The 16589-nt window shown below is 45.6% G+C and overlaps 1 protein-coding gene across 7 annotated transcripts in view; it reads right to left on the bottom strand.

Moving 5' to 3' along the window:
• DNAAF3 (dynein axonemal assembly factor 3) overlaps nt 1-16589 on the bottom strand; it is a 249240-nt gene that overhangs the window by 7688 nt on the left and 224963 nt on the right. For all 7 annotated transcript variants that reach the window (XM_085616401.1, XM_085616402.1, XM_085616405.1 and 4 more), the window contains 2 exons: nt 14969-15083; nt 9627-9701 (listed from right to left, as the gene is read on the bottom strand). In XM_085616401.1, the coding sequence (XP_085472527.1) occupies nt 9627-9701; nt 14969-15083 (190 nt within the window). The remainder of the gene's footprint in view (nt 1-9626; nt 9702-14968; nt 15084-16589) is intronic.

Raw genomic sequence — 16589 nt, 5'->3', positions numbered from 1 at the left:
ACGCAAGGAGTAGGAAATGGCATGCCTGCTCCAGGCAATCACAATAGAGCCCCAACTGAAGGTTGTCAATAGTCTACGGGGTTCCAATACAGGTTAACACTTTATAATCTGTCCATTTTACGCTCAGGACCTCAGGCTGAAGCGAAGGGCACTAAAGATTCTCTTTTAGGTGGGACTTCCCTTTGAGGGAGTTAACTAGCACGTCACCTCAATGTAAATAGCTTTAATCCCATTTTAACACTAGGATGTATGAGGCCATATATGAAAGCATACGATTGCTCACACTCCAGTGGAGAGAGTTCGTCATTAGAGTAGTGTACATCTAATGACCATTGTGGCCTTTAGTTTGAAAGTGTGAATGGGGGTGCTGAATATGGTCTACTGTGAGGCTAGCTTTAAAATGGAGGGGACTTGCATCAAACAGCCCGACAGAACTGATTATTATTTTCATATAAACTATCAAAAATGTGCAAGACATCAAAAGGATCTTAACTGGCACATTTCAGATCCAGATTGGTAACTGGTAATTTAACTGGCGATCCGGCCACTTACTTACTAATGCACTCGGTTGGAAATGGATGAACACCATTGTTAGAAGGTGGTTCTGACACTATGGGCCGCCCGGATTTTTTGATTTTTGAGCACCTAATTGTTGAGCTTTTACTGTGGGGGAGCCTCATAAGTTGGGACTCACCCACAGTGAACTCAGGATGTAAGAGACAGCATGGGGATTTTACTGGTGTTCCCCTGGCTTGACCAGGCCACTGCGCAGCAGCTGGAGTAAGGGACACCGGGCTGGTTACATGCAGACACATGTGTACATACGTGTGCACACGTGTACGGGCAGCTCAGGGGAGATTCCTAGCGTGTGCAGTCCAGGAGCAGCTACAAAGTGAATGGTTTGGCAGGACTTATGCAGTATTGGGTGGAATAGGCTTTATTCACTGGAAACATGCCAGGGAAGTCAGTGTGTCTTACTGTGTTTTCACTTCATTATTTCCCTAAGGGAATGTGGGGCCCATGGCTAAATTAACTTCCACAAGGCCTACAGTTTCCAGACATGCACTAAAGTCCATTGTATTGGAGGTGAAAAGAAGTATTCTGCAGAGTCCAAAGTCATATTTGTACTGCTTTTGGGTCATCCAGAACTGTCATATTTCTGTGAGCCAGCCAGGACCAGACCCAGGCTGAGGGCTGACCTCAGCTGGATGGATTGATAACCTTTCTTCCACAAGCCTCCACGAAGGGAAGATGGGAGGGTCTGCAGGCCAATCCATCAACTGCTGTCGCTGGGTGCCAGGTACGGGCTGCACCAAGGAGGGAAGGCAGCAGCCCAAGGAGGGAAGGCAGCGTGGAAGGAGTTGGGTTTCAGAGGCCATGTGGCCAGAGACACTGGACGAGGCCATTTTGCACAAACACAGAGGCTGGACAAGAAGGAGGGAGCAGGGGCAGGAAAAGTGATGTGTCGCTGTTTGATAGGACCAGCAGGCACTTCCTGTCAGCCCCCTACTCAACTTTTAAAAAGTGCTTGCACAGGAAGAGAAGCTCTCTCTGGGGTGTGGTCGGCAGAGGCAGAAGGTGCTGGAGCCTGGCGCAATGGGCAGTTGGAAGGAGAGACCCCCTGACTGCCCCCAGGACCCTACCAGCACCAGAAGGAAAGCCCAGGACCGGTGCGCAGGAGCAGTGGCCCCAGCGCAGGGAGAAGAGGGGCCCAGAGCCAGGCGAACGGCTGGCGCAGGGAGCCAGTGAAGACCGTTCCCTGCAGAAGGCATCCCCTTGGAGACCCTGAGGGAAGAGGAGAGTGTTCCCAGTGGCGGGGGCTGGTGAGTCCCAGAAGGAGAGCCTGGCGAGAGGCTGGCGCAGGGAGCCAGCGAAGACAGCACCCTGCTGAATCAGAGACCCTGAGGGAAGAGGAGAGTGTTCCCAGTGGCGGGGGCTGGTGAGTCCCAGAAGGAGAGCCTGGCGAGAGGCTGGCGCAGGGAGCCAGCGAAGACAGCACCCTGCTGAATCAGAGACCCTGAGGGAAGAGGAGAGTGTTCCCAGTGGCGGGGGCTGGTAAAGAGGAGCATGAAGTGCCCCATAATGTCTCGCCAGGAATTTGGAAATCTGCTGTTTTGGTGCTTTGTGGCCCCCAGAGGAGAGGGGCCACCCTCACTTGTGAAAAGGTGCTGGGGGAGCGGCTGGGGGAGCACAGTCTTTCCCCCCCCCAGCACGAAGAAATCTGCCATTTTTGTGCCTGGTGGCCTCCAGAGGAGGGGGTCAACCTCATCTGTGAAAAGGGGTGCAGGGGGGCGGCAGGAGCACCGCAGTCTCCCCCCAGCATAAAGAAGAACAGTCCACCCCTAAGTTTCACGGGGCATCTGGAAGAATAACCCCTCAAGGGCTCAGCAGAAGGGCTGAGTTGGGGATGTCTGGAGAAGAGCATACCCTGGAGGTGAAGTGGTGTAATTGCACCGAAATGCATTTACTATTGGTTATTTCTTTTTAGGTGGACTGAAAGTCACATGTGTAAAGTGAAGTACCTGTGTAAGGTGATGTTAAGCTAAATGGAGTTATGTTGCTGGACCCTCCTGCTAGGGGGTCTGGCTGTATTTACGTAATCCCATGCTTTTGTGATTCCTTTTAAAGGGAAGAGGCACACGGCAGGAGAAGTGTAGTTGACAGGAGTACTTCTTTTGAAGGGACTGTAAGTCACATGTGTAAGGAGATGTCATAGGCCAAGTGGGGCTATGTGGCCAGGCAGTCCTGCTAGGGTGTTTGGCTGTATATGAGCAATCCTGTGATTTCATCTGTGATGCCCTAAGGGGCTGTAATTGCAATGCATTCAAATGATCAACCAAGGTGATGAGTACTGTCATTCTAAAGTGTGCGTAAACATGGATTCTTGCTGCTGCACTTAGGTGAAGACCCCAGACTGCTAGCCCTTAAGATATAGAGGTGCCTACTTTATGGTCAGTAGGAGATGCTTAGTCAGGGTCATGTGTCACCAAGGCAGGTTTACCCCTTTTTAATGCTTGTGGAGGTAATGGGGTGGGTCGCCACTGGGATGGTGCCAGTGCGCAGGGCCCTCGCTCCAGGTTATGTTCAACTAACTGCATTGGGGGCAAGTTGCTGTGCATACATGGGAGTGGTGGTACTAGACCCCACCCCCCCTGCGGGAGGGGTGGAGATGTTATGCAATGTCACAAAGTAATTCCAACAGCTTATGTATATTTGTAAATTGGTGCATGGTATTGAGTAGTGTGTGTGTTTAATAAATGTACTCTTACTTTTATAAAGCAAAGTACAGACTGGACAATCAATTATTGAGTGTTATTTTTGTGCACCTGCAAATGGCGATTACTAGCCCACACCACCTCCCTTGAGTAAGCCTCAGACTGCTCTGCAACGCTACCCTCTGAGAGTCAGGCGCTACAATTGGGTGTTTGGTTCCCAGTGAAGGACAAATGTAGTCATGTTATTTGTGCAGGCCTCACAGATGCTGCCTCGTTTTCCAACAACCATTAACACATTTCAGGCACAAATCGCCTGGGTTGATAAGTGTGTGCTCAGGCATTTAGTACATCTTTCTTGTATTGCTATGATTGCTTTGCTTCTACAGCTCCACCTCTCAAGGCCACAACCAGTTGGATTCATGTTGCCTCCGTTTGCCACATTTAATATGTAAATGTGATCACTTGGAACACTCCCAGGCAGGTATCTATACTTGAGCTGCCAAAAACACTTAGAGGGTTGGTGGTCGTATAGTGTCACAGCTGTGCTTCCCGTGTAAGAACGCTGAGGTCTGGGGCAAACCCACGATTGCTGCTCAGTGGCACTGCTTTACGAGACACTGATAAACACAAACACACAGGACATTGCAAACAAAAATCAATGAGCTGGTTTTACAGTACAGTGCAGTGCCCCCCACACAAACAAACACGCGGCAAATGAGCAAGAAACTGAAAAGCAATAACCCGTTCTCACGAGAGCTTTCGTGATTCTGCACCTTTTCTGTCTCGAAAAAATTAAGCAAAGGGCAGCTTCAACTAGCTAATGCCATCATCTCCCCGGACTATCTCTGCTGCATAGGTTGGAAGACAACTGAGGTGATATAAAAGAGCAAACAACGCCAGTGGCAACAAAGGTTACCGCGTGAAGTCGGTCCTGAAGCAGTCCGCCTTGAAAGTTTGAGGACTTGCCCCTGGAGTTCCGCTTCAATGCCAGAAACCTAATAACAGGGATTTCTGTTTTGAAATGCATGTGCTGGTACTGTTTACTAGATAATGTGTGTTTCCCAATGGAAAACTAGCTGGCACAGCAAATACAAAGAACAATGTGCGTGCCAACGCAAAACTATGTGGCACAGTGCATGCAGCACTTACAAATAAAGATTACTGGTCCTTCCATACCTGGAGCAGTACAGAAAGCACCAACAGATAGCCGGCTGGAGAAACAGAGGCCGACCATGGAGGGAAGGTGTCCTCGAACACCAAGTCTCAGCAGAGCTGCCCCCTCCTCGAGTTCTGGCAAGGGACCGGTACTGCCCCCTCCTCGCTGCTGCTACTGCTGCTAAGGATCCAGCACAGGCAGAGCTGCCAATCACAGCCTGGTGCCACCCTCGAGGGGGGAGGGTAGGCAGGCTGTCTGTCAGCACTACACAGTGATAGTTAGGTTTAACAATGTAACATTTCATGAGTATTTGTACAGCGCAAGTTCATTCCAAATGGCTTGGCGGCAGTGTTCTTGTGACCGATTTTATCGATCTCAGAAGGATGAAAAGCTCAGTAGGCCCCCTGAGATATTAGCACCTCTGACCATCATGTCAGGAAGAGAGTCACGCATCAGTCACTCACGCCTAATTTCGGACAGCTACGTTTTTACAGGCAGATCAAAGAAAACAGCTAACCCATAGATAAGAAATGACAAAAGGCACCCGGCCACCATACTTTGGATTGGGACGAGTGGGGCGTTCATCATGGATGCAGAGGTGGGAGAGGAGTCTGAGCCCGCAGGCTGTCAGCCTCGGAACACATCCGCCTTCCACTGCTTTTCCTGGGAGCCCCCACCACCAACTCTCCCGGTTTGGGTTCCGCTGCATTTTTTTTAATATATAAGTTTAAGGAAAAAAAGAGTTTAGGGGCTGCGCAAAAGTAAACAAAGGGGCGCGGTCGCCATTGTTGAAACTGTTTGGTTCCAGCAGTGTTAAAGAGCCCGCTGCAGTTTCAAACAAAGAAATTTGAAAACAACAGAGTTGGGCGGCCGCACAAAAGTGTATGCAGCCTCCATTGTGAAACTGAAAGGGCGCATGGTGCGCTGACAATAAAAATATTTGCAATGCCATAGCTCTCGCATTTAAATGCGAGACCTATGGCATTGCAAACAAGCAGCCGCCATTGTCCCTGCTCAATAAAGAAAAAGTACACGTACTGTGTAACAACCAAGTAAAGGGGCCAATAGCCATGGGAGGATATAAATGCCGACACAGTGGTATTAAGGATAGACTAACAAGCCTATTAAGGAATCAAACGCCAGCATTTACGAAGGACAAAGACACAAGCCAATGAAAAATGTGGGCGGGGCTTCTCCTCCATACTCTACCTACAACAGATTGCCAGGGCAGCGCTTGCGCGCTGGCTCAGGCTCGACCTAAAAACGTTCTGAAGTAAAGATAAATACATTTCCATCCAACCACTAGATAGCAGAAGTACACAAAGAAGGGAATCTATATTATTCCATGCTTCAAAACTAAATAATCCTTATTTCGTAGCGCTCTGCATGGCAAGGATATCTTTAAGGTTGGATGGAGGCAATAATTTCACCAAAACTTTAGGTCTAACGGTAGCGACATTGTTCATTCTTTAACGCACCACAGCATCACCATATGCACTGCACTAACATCTGAAGACACAGGACTGCATAATGTTAGGAACACTGTCCGAAGGCAGGCATAAACAGTGCTATACGAAGATAAAGGCTTCCGTTCTTAAGACAGATCAGCTGTCACGTAAAGTCACAAATCAGTCCACACTAAATTGTCAACACCAACATTGCTGTTATCAAAGCTACCCAGGCAAACCCCTCAATGATTTCCTCACTGGTGTCTCAGACTTCCAACAGCTTTAAGATTACTGATTAACCACCTGCCAGTCCAAAATGCTCTCCAAGCGAACATGAGGAATGTATTGCAATATGTCGTTTCCGTAAAAAATAAATAAAAGTGAACTTTATTGATACCACTCTTTAAGCCTTTTCTGGGACAATCTCCACACAACCACCATCAAAGTCACTATAAAATGACCTAATCTAAAAAACCGACCACTAAATGATGTATACAACCCTCTCTGGTACTTAAGGGCATAGCTGCTAATACAAGTGAATAACATACTATGGAAGTTAATTAAAACAAGCATCTGGCAAAGTCAACCGGTTGGGTTTGCTTGTGTTACTCAAAGTAGACACAAGGTGGCACCATTATTCAAGGCATTTCAAACTGTGAAGTCGAAAGTAACAATCCCCGCTTCACCAGCGACACATGCCTAAGTAAACTGTAAACTGCCATGGGTCTGGTAGTTTAGAATGTGTTCGGTTTACGCGATAACAGTTACAAATGTCTTTAACCAGGTGATAACAATTAAGTTACCACTGTTTAAGAAGTTTCTTGGTACAAACTAAATTTACATCCCATCCATGGACTATATATCGCTTATAGGATTTAAATACATATTTTCTTTAGTTTTTGCTGCTATGTCTGTTACTTTACATTTTCGATTTTCTAAACAGCACTCCTTCACTTTGTGTCTGAAATTAAAAACACAGACGTAGTTGACTAGACCTTTTAATGCCACTGCAATCCACAATTCAAGACTGCCCTTTGGAAAGGCCGGCCGAAGTCTTTCTTCTTAAAAACGATTGTTGCGCAGTCTACCCAAGTGGCAATGACAGAAACATCAACAAACGAAACCCCCAGAACTAGAGAATTGCGACTCCAAATCTCTCTACCAAAGTTGTTCAGTGACGGACAGGTGTGCACCATGCCAGTCTCTCTACCATAGCAAAATTATAATAGTTTCCCATACTGTAATGTTTAGTACTAGTCACCTCCAGTTTCAAATTCTTAGATCATATTATTTGCATTAGCGGTCGAGCCCTAAGCAGATAAAGCAGGTCCATGGTTGTCTGACAGTTTTGAGAGGCATTTGTGTTTCGTTCATATTGGGCCCGGACGGAATTTCAATTATGCCGGAGTAATTACAGGTTACTCTTTGACGCGGAATTACCTATAACTAAGCGATTACTCCTGCTCGCGTATCTGGGAGTAGTGTGGGTGGAAAAAATCCTACCACAAGAGCAGATTTAGCAAGCGGCCGCTCGCTATTTGTATTCTGTTGCATTTAACTCTATTTCTTATCGCAAAATGCATTCTTGCGTCCATTTCCGATGCAAGGAGGCACTTTTGCATCAAGAAATAGAACTAAACGCAGAATTACTATTCTCGGGTAATTATTCATACTCTTGCGTAATTCTCAGGTAATTCTGTGAGATTACGCTACTCTGAATTACGCGAGTAATGCCCACCCCTAGTTTAGATATACATTGCTCAGGGAGTCACACACTCACTTTACTGCAGAGGCTGGCGGCACCTAAACTTCGTTGCAGGAGCAGCTCGCTGCTAATGTTGGATACGGGGATCAGATATTCACTTCGTTATAGATGCCTGACTTTTATTTTGCTTCAGAGGCCACAGACTGACCTTGCTGAAATTGTTTTAACTTTACTACAGAAGCCATGCACTTATTTTCTTGCAAGGCTTGCACACTTACTTTGCTGCAGGGATCACACCCATACTTTGCTGCAGGATTCACTTGCTTATCCGCAGGGATCACAAAATTACTATGCTATAGGTGTCACTCTACTTTGCTGCATAGGTCACACCACTTTGCTGCTGGGGTCTCACACTTTGCGACGCGTTCGCACAGTAGCTTTGCTGAAGGTAGTGCACAAGTGCTTGACTGCAGGGTGAGCACACCTATTTTGCAGCAGGCATCGCACAATTACTTATGTTTTGCATGAGTGGAGGTCACATCTACTTTGCTGCAAGGTTATTTTGCTAAAGAGGTCACACATTTATTATACTACCAAGGTCACACAAGTATTTTGCTACAGGGTTTCCGCTCTTAAATTTATGCAGGGGTCGCAGATTTAGTTTTCCTGAAGGGAGCTTCCATACACTGCTCAGGTGTCTCACAACTACTTTGTGCAGGGTTCCCCTCTTACCTTGCGGAATGGAACCCACTATTACTTTGGTGCAAGGAGTCACAAACTTACAATTGCTTTGTTGCAGCGGTCACACGCTTACTTTGACAAGGCATTGCAGAACTGCGTAGCACCAGGGCCTGGCCATTTGAGTTGAATTAGCTGTCATTCAGGTAGAAAATCTACTAGAGCGTCAGCAAACCTACTTGAGCTCGAGAAGCAGCACTCTGACTGCGACTGCTCGAGACCACCCGATTTAGAAAACCATGCTAGGGGCGGCAAATCACGCTTGCGAGCTCGTGTTTCTAGAACCTGACAGGAAAAAAAATCCGCCACATGGCAATTGGCGGAACTTGGCCAGAACTCCACGTTACAAGAGTACTGTGGAGTGCCAAAATTCACCAATTCAATGGGCGGACCCCTACTTAAAAGGCCACATAATTAGATGCAGGTGTTGCACAATTACTTTGTTCAACTACTTAGATGCATGGTTGCCAAAGTTACTTTGCTGCCGGATTCACAGTTACTTTCTGCAGGGATCACACAATTACTTTGCTGCAGAGGGGGCAAACTTATGTTACTGCAGGGGCTACATATTAACTTTGCTGCAGGGGCAGCATACTTACTCGGCTGAAGACGTCACACACTTACTTTTCTGCATTAACTGCAGGCCTATTTTCCTTGAGTCGTAGCCTGTATACTTTGCCATAAGTGTCACGCACTTGTCTGTAGGACTACCACACTTATTACTTACCTACAGGGCTCCCACACTTACTTTGCTGGAGGAGCGGCAAGTTTTCTTTTCTGCAGGACCCCAGCACGTACGTTGCTGCAGGGCTCCCACACTTACTTTGCTGGAGGGGCGGCAAGTTTTATTTTCTGCAGGACCCCAACACCTACGTTGCTGGAGGTCTCCCACAATTTGCTGCAGAGGCGGCAAGCTTTCATTTCTGCGGGGCTCTCACCCTTACTTTACAGCAGACGTGGCAAACTAGATTTTCTGCAGGGCTCCCATACTTACTTTACTGCAGGTCTCCCACATCTCCCACACTTACTTTACTGCAGGGCTCCCATACTTACTTTACTGCAGGGCTCCCACACTTACTTTACTGCAGGGCTCCCACACTTACTGCAGGGCTCCCACACTTACTTACTGCAGGGCTCCCACACTTACTTACTGCAGGGCTCCCACACTTACTTACTGCAGGGCTCCCACACTTACTGCAGGGCTCCCACACTTACTTTACTGCAGAGCTCCCACACTTACTTTACTGCAGGGCTCCCACACTTACTTACTGCAGGGCTCCCACACTTACTTTACTGCAGGGCTCCCACACTTACTTTACTGCAGGTCTCCCATACTTACTTTGGTGCAGAGCCTGTATACTTACTTTGTCTGTTCCACTAGCAGGGTGGCCTTTGGAGCACAGATGAGCTTCAGCTCAGGCGTCAGCAGGTGAACCATGCTGGGGGAAAAGCAGAGAAAGATCATAAGACAGCCTTGCTGCCCACTCCCTCATTTCATTACAGTGCAGCCCTCCCTTGCGGCGCCCCTCCACAGGCACCTCTGCACAGCTCAACATTGGCCTGAGAAGGTTAGCATTGCTCCTCACAAACTCTTATGAAGCTCTGATAATGAAATTCAACCCTGACCTCAGTGAGCCAATACAACGCTTAAACGCCACCGTGATGTGTTAATGCACCTCAATCCTCACCTGCTGTACCCTTCCTAGCCAAGCACAAACCCCTCTGTACAGCTCAACACTGGCCTGAGAAGGTTAGCATTGCCCCACACACACACTTATGCAGCTCTGATAATGAAATTCAACCCTGACCTCAGTGAGCCAATACAACTCCCAAACACCATAGGGATATGCTAATGCACCTCAACCCTCACCTGCTGTACCCTTCCTAGCCAAGCACAAACCCCGCTGTACAGCTCAACACTGGCCTGAGAAGGTTAGCATTGCCCCACACACACTCTTATGCAGCTCTGATAATGAAATTCAACCCTGACCTCAGTGAGCCAATACAACTCCCAAACACCATAGGGTTATGCTAATGCACCTCAATCCTCACCTGCTGTACCCTTCCTAGCCAAGCACAAACCCCGCTGTACAGCTCAACACTGGCCTGAGAAGGTTAGCATTGCCCCACACACACTCTTATGCAGCTCTGATAATGAAATTCAACCCTGACCTCAGTGAGCCAATACAACGCTTAAACGCCACAGTGATGTGTTAATGCACCTCAATCCTCACCTGCTGTACCCTTCTTCGCCAAGCACGAGCCCCTCTGTACAGCTCAATTTTGACCTGACTTGGTCAGTAAAGCCACACACAGCACTATGCAGCTCTGCTAAAGAAATTAACTCCTGACCTCAGAGAGTCAATATTACCCCACACACCCATTGGGATGTGCTAAAGCACCTGAGTCCTCAGCTGCTCTGACAATGTATCTCCATCTTGACCCACAGTACCAGTAATGACGCAGAACATGTGCCTCTATAGTGCACTGCCAGTGAAACCCAGTCCTGGACCTAGAAGGCCAATGCTGCCGCATCAAGCCAACTTAACGGCACTCTGCCGGCCAACATACTATGTTGTTCCTCAGTTTTCTTTCAGTAAGTAGTACAATCGGACACACCAACACTGCTTGGCGAAGGCACCTCTGTCACGGGTAGGCAGGTCTGAATTGGAAGAGCCATGTACCATACAGATGATGCATCTCAGTCATAAATCTGTCATTCGAATACTGTGCCATAGCCATATAGAGTCATGCTGGACCTCTGTGTTGTCCCAGACACATTTGTTTCCCCAGAGTACCTCTAGTCTGATCATGGAAGCTCTAGTACTGGGAGCTCCACATCTGCTTCTGCTGAGGCACCTCCATCCTACCCACCAGCATCTCCAATGTTTAGATAGGTGCATTTGGACCTCGATCCGAATACCTACAGACCTTCCTTAATGGATGCCTGAGAGACCTCAGCTGTCGACTCAATCTCCAAAAAAGAAATTCTATGCACAAAGGGAGTGCTTAGGAAGTCCAAAGAAATTCATGTGAAAGTTCAGAATTCAATTGATGCTGGACGTTTCTTCAAATGCTTGTCTCATGAAATACGATCCTATTAGGTATCCAGTAAAGCGGGAGCCATAGCATGTTTCAATCAAAAAATGTCTGTATTCCTTTTTCACATCCAACAGCAGCCCAGCCAACGTGTTTTGTCCACAATGTTATCATGACTCAAAGCGAATAAAATATATATTTTTTTCATTTGCTATATAAAAAAATACATTTATGGACAAATATAAGAAAAAAACAGAGGATAACATCACAGTACATGTGGCTCACCATTGTGCCTATACAGATTTACATAAATTGCTTCAGTAAAACATACTATGACTCCCTACACCAACAAAAAACACACAAAAACATATAACATTATTTAATATACATCGTTTATCACATGATCTAGTATGCATAATAACTCTACATTAATAGGATTTTACTCAGTCCAACATCACTCTTATTGGGCAGAATATACATTGCCTGTATTTCATAACATGTGAAACGGAAGTATCCATACGTTTACCTTTAAACATGTTGTAATCCCGCGCTGCTCCAGGGAGGGATTTCCAAAATGGCGCCCGAGCTAGGGCAGCAGGAAAGTGAGGGCAGTACTCTAGCGGCCCCAGGAGACATGATGCAGATGTGTCAAGAAGGCGGAGGCAGCAACAGGCAGGAGAGAACGCCGGACGTGAGGAGAAGTGACGAAGGAAGACGCCAAGAAGGAGAAACGAACCATGGGGATCCAACAGTGATCATCAAGTGTAGAGGAGACATGCCGATGCTGCAGGGAGGAGAAAGAGGCCCCAGAGAGCCGGCAGGAAGCACCAAGGACCAAAGAACCAAAGGGCCAAGAGAACTGTCGCCGAAAGGCACTGCTGTCCGGTAAAGCCATCCCGGAAGAGAGAAGGGTGGCGTGACTCCCTCTGCCGCGACCCTGGGAGGCCTTGGCTCAAGGCAAGTATCCTTCCTGAATTTTCTTACGTTTGGTAGGTGGAGGCTGGAGCACAAGTAGGTTTTATACACACTGGTGTATAGAGCATGCCGCATGGAAAAGCACGATGACACTTCTGGGTGACGGTGAAGGGCTATTGTGTGTACCGGAATGAGACAAAGACGTCTTAACTTTTTATTTTCTTATGTTTTCTCTGAGGGATGTACACCAACCCTCTTCTTCTGATGGGACAAGAAGAAGCAGGAAAACGACTATCCAGAGCCAGTAACCCTGGAGAAAGGAGCCACATAGGTGTACAGTGAGGGAACTAACACCGCCAAGACTGTTTCTTCCCCACTTGAGATGTAGAGACACCTCTCCCAGGCTGGGCCCCCATCACATTGCCTTTTTGAACGATTAAACATATAGTAAACACCACTCTCTGTTTGAGCGTCCTATATAACCATGTGATATGGCCATTAGGGTCATTGTCAACATTGCTAAGTTAGCATGAGCTTTGCTGCCATGATGCTGCTTTTGGGCACGTTACTACATGACTTTCTGTTTATGCCTTTCACATGAGAACTGTCTGCTTTTCACATTCTCTGCTGAGTTCCTGGAGTTTAGTCTGAACACTATGTGCAAGGTCGATAAACAATGCCCCTTGTAATTCTGTTCTGGTCAGTCCCTAGCACCTAGGCATAACATGCTAAACACAGCTGCACTGCTGAAGACTCATGCTTTAATATTACGGGGATGCATGTTGTTTTAACACGCACTTGGAAAGAGCCCTTTCCATGGAGAAGAGCTATGCTGTTCCTATGATGTAAACCTTACATCCAGGCTTTAAGGTATGGGGTCTGCTGAAAAAGCCCAGAGATCTTCTTTCATATAATAAACGTCTTCCAGTCAAGGGGAGGGTGGTTAGGCCTTTTAGTCCTTTTTCCACTGTCTTTATATAATAACTTCCCACTTCGTACTCTATGGAATTGTAACAATGCTAATTGTTTTGAGTTTATGCATGTTGCTGCTGGCAGTGGCTCGGATACTGTATTATAGAGCACGATAGTTAAAATAAACATTTTAAACTATGACGGTGACTCTGCCAATTCCTAGTGTGGACAAGTACGAGAGAGCGAGCGAAAGGGTATGTCTTACCACCGCGATTCCGGTGAGAGTCGGGAGTGTTGTGTTCTGAGCTGTCTAAATATTTGTAACTTCATGATTTTTGGAGGAGAAAGAATGAGACACTATAGCTAGTTGGTTTTGGGATTTTGGGTACTATGGTGTTAGGTTGGTACACCCCTATACACCGAGGTCCTGTTTTCCTGCGCATAGTTCTGTGTAGGTGCAGAATCCCTGCCACAACCAAGTGATAACACATGTATAGTGTGTAAATATTACATAACGCTTTAGTTGGACAAAATGTACTACATTCTTAGCATAGATTGTTGCAAAAAGATATATTATATTTTATTAAAATTTAGCATACTTTCAATTAAGAAGCGTAAAAATTGTAGAAAGAACTAACATTACTTCTCAAATTCTTAAATCCCTTACATTAATTATGACCAAGTATAAAAATACCTGGAGAAACATCTTCCTGAACTATAACCTATACAACTAGTACCCAGCATATCTCCCCCTTACTCACTTTAGTTAAGTTAGTTTGGTGATTCCTCATCAATAGTGTGCACTAAATAATCAGTACACCCACAACTAGTTATATTAATTGGGACAAGGATCTGAATACATACCTTGATCCAATGCTGTTCTCATAGGCCCAACTGTGGATAAGGAACCTCTACTTTTTTGATTGCCTGCTCATAATTAATCTAAGCGATTTAACAATGGGAGAAGTAATGTTAGTTCTTTTTACATTTTTAAATCGAGAGAAGTCATGCAAAGTTTAAATAAAATATAATATAACGTAACATTTTGCAACAATCTGTTAGGAATTTAGTAAATTTTGGCCAGCTAAAGGCTTATGTAATAATTACATACTATACATGTTTGAAGGTAAATGTATGCATACTTCAGTTTCACAGTTTACAAAATACGGGCAATGTATATATAAAGTTCAATAAGAGTGATGATGGACTGAATACAATCCTATTAATGTAGAGTTACTGTAAGTACTAGATCATATGTGTAAAGTGATGCATATTCAATGATGTTATATGTTTTTGTGTGTTTTTTGTTGTTGTAGGGAGTCATAGTATGTTTTACGGAAGAACTTTATGTAAATCTGTATAGGCATGATGGTGAGCCGTATTTACTGTGATGTTGTCTTTCATTTTTCTTTCTTAGATTTGCACATAAATGTACACTTTATTAGCTTTCATCCCTGATGAAGTCCTATGATGGGGATGAAATGTGTTGGCTGGGCTGCTGTTGGATGTTACAAAAAGAATAAAGGACATTTTTGATTGAAACATTATACCCTTGCTCCCGCTTTGTTAGAGGGTTGAGTGCTACACTCATATACAGTGAGTACTAACACGTGTGCGGCCGATTGTTAGTCAATACTGCTCTCTCAAGCAGTATTTGTTGTGAACTCAATCTCTCAATATGACTTAAACTCTCCATGATCTCTCCTCATCCTACCAATCTTGGGCAAGTACTTGCCTGGAAAAAGTCACTTGCGAATCAAGAAAGCAGAGCTATCTCTCAACTGGATGTCACTAAAGAATGTCAACACAAATACTAGAGAGAGGTAGGGGTGATGCTTACCTGCAGGAGAAGGAGACGAGGTGAAAGAGCTTCTGGTACTTGCTCTTGTGGTGGAGATCCTTCACACAAGCCAGTGGCAGGAAGTGGATGTGCACATTTTTAGGGCAGATGGAATCTATAGGGAATGGAGGGAAGACATTCAAAGTTTGTTGCTGACAGGGAAGCTCTGCGCCTCAAAGGTATGCGAACACAGTGCTTAGACTCACATATGGGGATAAGATAATGACAAAAAAGTATCTGTCTCAAAGGTGTGCAGCCAGTGCTTAGGCTCTGGTAGGAAGATGATACGTTAATGACAGAGGCGCCGGACTCAAAGTTGTGCAGACACAGTGCTTAGGCTTAGACTCTGGTACAGGGATATGTTAATGACAAAGATGTACCTGTCTCAAAGTTGTGCAGACACAGTGCTTAGGCTTAGACTCTGGTACAGGAATATGTTAATGACAAAGATGTACCTGTCTCAAAGGTGTGCAGTCAGTGCTTAGGCTCTGGTAGGAGGATGATACGTTAATGACAGAGAGGCCCCGGACTCAAAGTTGTGCAGACACAGTGCTTAGGCTTAGACTCTGGTACAGGGATATGTTCATGACAAAGAGGTACCTGTCTCAAAGGTGCGCAGACACAGTGCTTAGGCCCTGGAATGGGGATATGTTAATGACAAATGACAACCAACCTCAAAGGTGAACTGACATAGTGCTTAGGTTCTGGTAGGAGGATGATATGTTAATGACAAAGAGGTACCTTTCGCAAAGGAATGCAGATAACTAACAAAGGCTCTGAAATGAGAATGGTATGCTGCTAACAGAGAAGCATCTCTACCCAAAGGGTTGTTGACATACTGAATGAGGTTCTGCATGTTGTGAACAGAGATGCTCCGAGGTCTCAATAATGTGACATAACGAAGCATTAGGCTCTTTTACTCTAACTGCTGGCTTACTGACACAATAGCTCTCAGCATCTTTCGTGTTGTGAAGATAGACTACATTAGGCCTGGTCCTAGAAATGATTTGTTAGTGATGGAAAAATTTACTGGCCACGAAAGGCTACTTTCTTGTAAAGGTTACTTTCTTGTAATTATGGGAATTTTAAGTAATTAGCTAGGAAGAACTCTATGTCTATGTCCGGAATCTAAAACACTCCAGTGTGCTTTATAACCCACAGAGTAACTCTTGCTCTGCAAGAAGGAGCTTGACCAGCAGTTCACACTGAAGCTTGGCTGAGGCACTAGATACCTTTTGAAAAAGTTCACTCGCCTTCGTCCTCAAACTGGAGGGCAGATTGTAAATTCAGTGACAATTCCTATGACGGAGAACAGCATGTACAAGTAACCTTTCCATCTCCATCATGAGACTGTAACTGATATTCTGAGGACTGAATATAATGCTCATCTCTATACTCATAGAAGGAAGTAATGTAGCAAAAGTGTAAAGGGAATAAGGGAATCAAGGAGCAAAGCCTTCAGCCCAAAGAGGTTTATATTATGTTTCTACTCAATATTGCCTGCACATATAGGTACTGATAAGTGTTGGCCAAGGGTCCATGGAAATTCACTGGACAATATTTAACCCCAAAGGGGTTGTAGTTTTCTTGACCCAAGAATATACATTTTAAGGCCTGTCAA

Source organism: Triturus cristatus, chromosome 7 (assembly GCF_964204655.1).
Source record: "Triturus cristatus chromosome 7, aTriCri1.1, whole genome shotgun sequence".
Lineage (NCBI taxonomy): Eukaryota > Metazoa > Chordata > Amphibia > Caudata > Salamandridae > Triturus > Triturus cristatus.
This window is presented reverse-complemented; position numbering and strand designations above follow the sequence as displayed.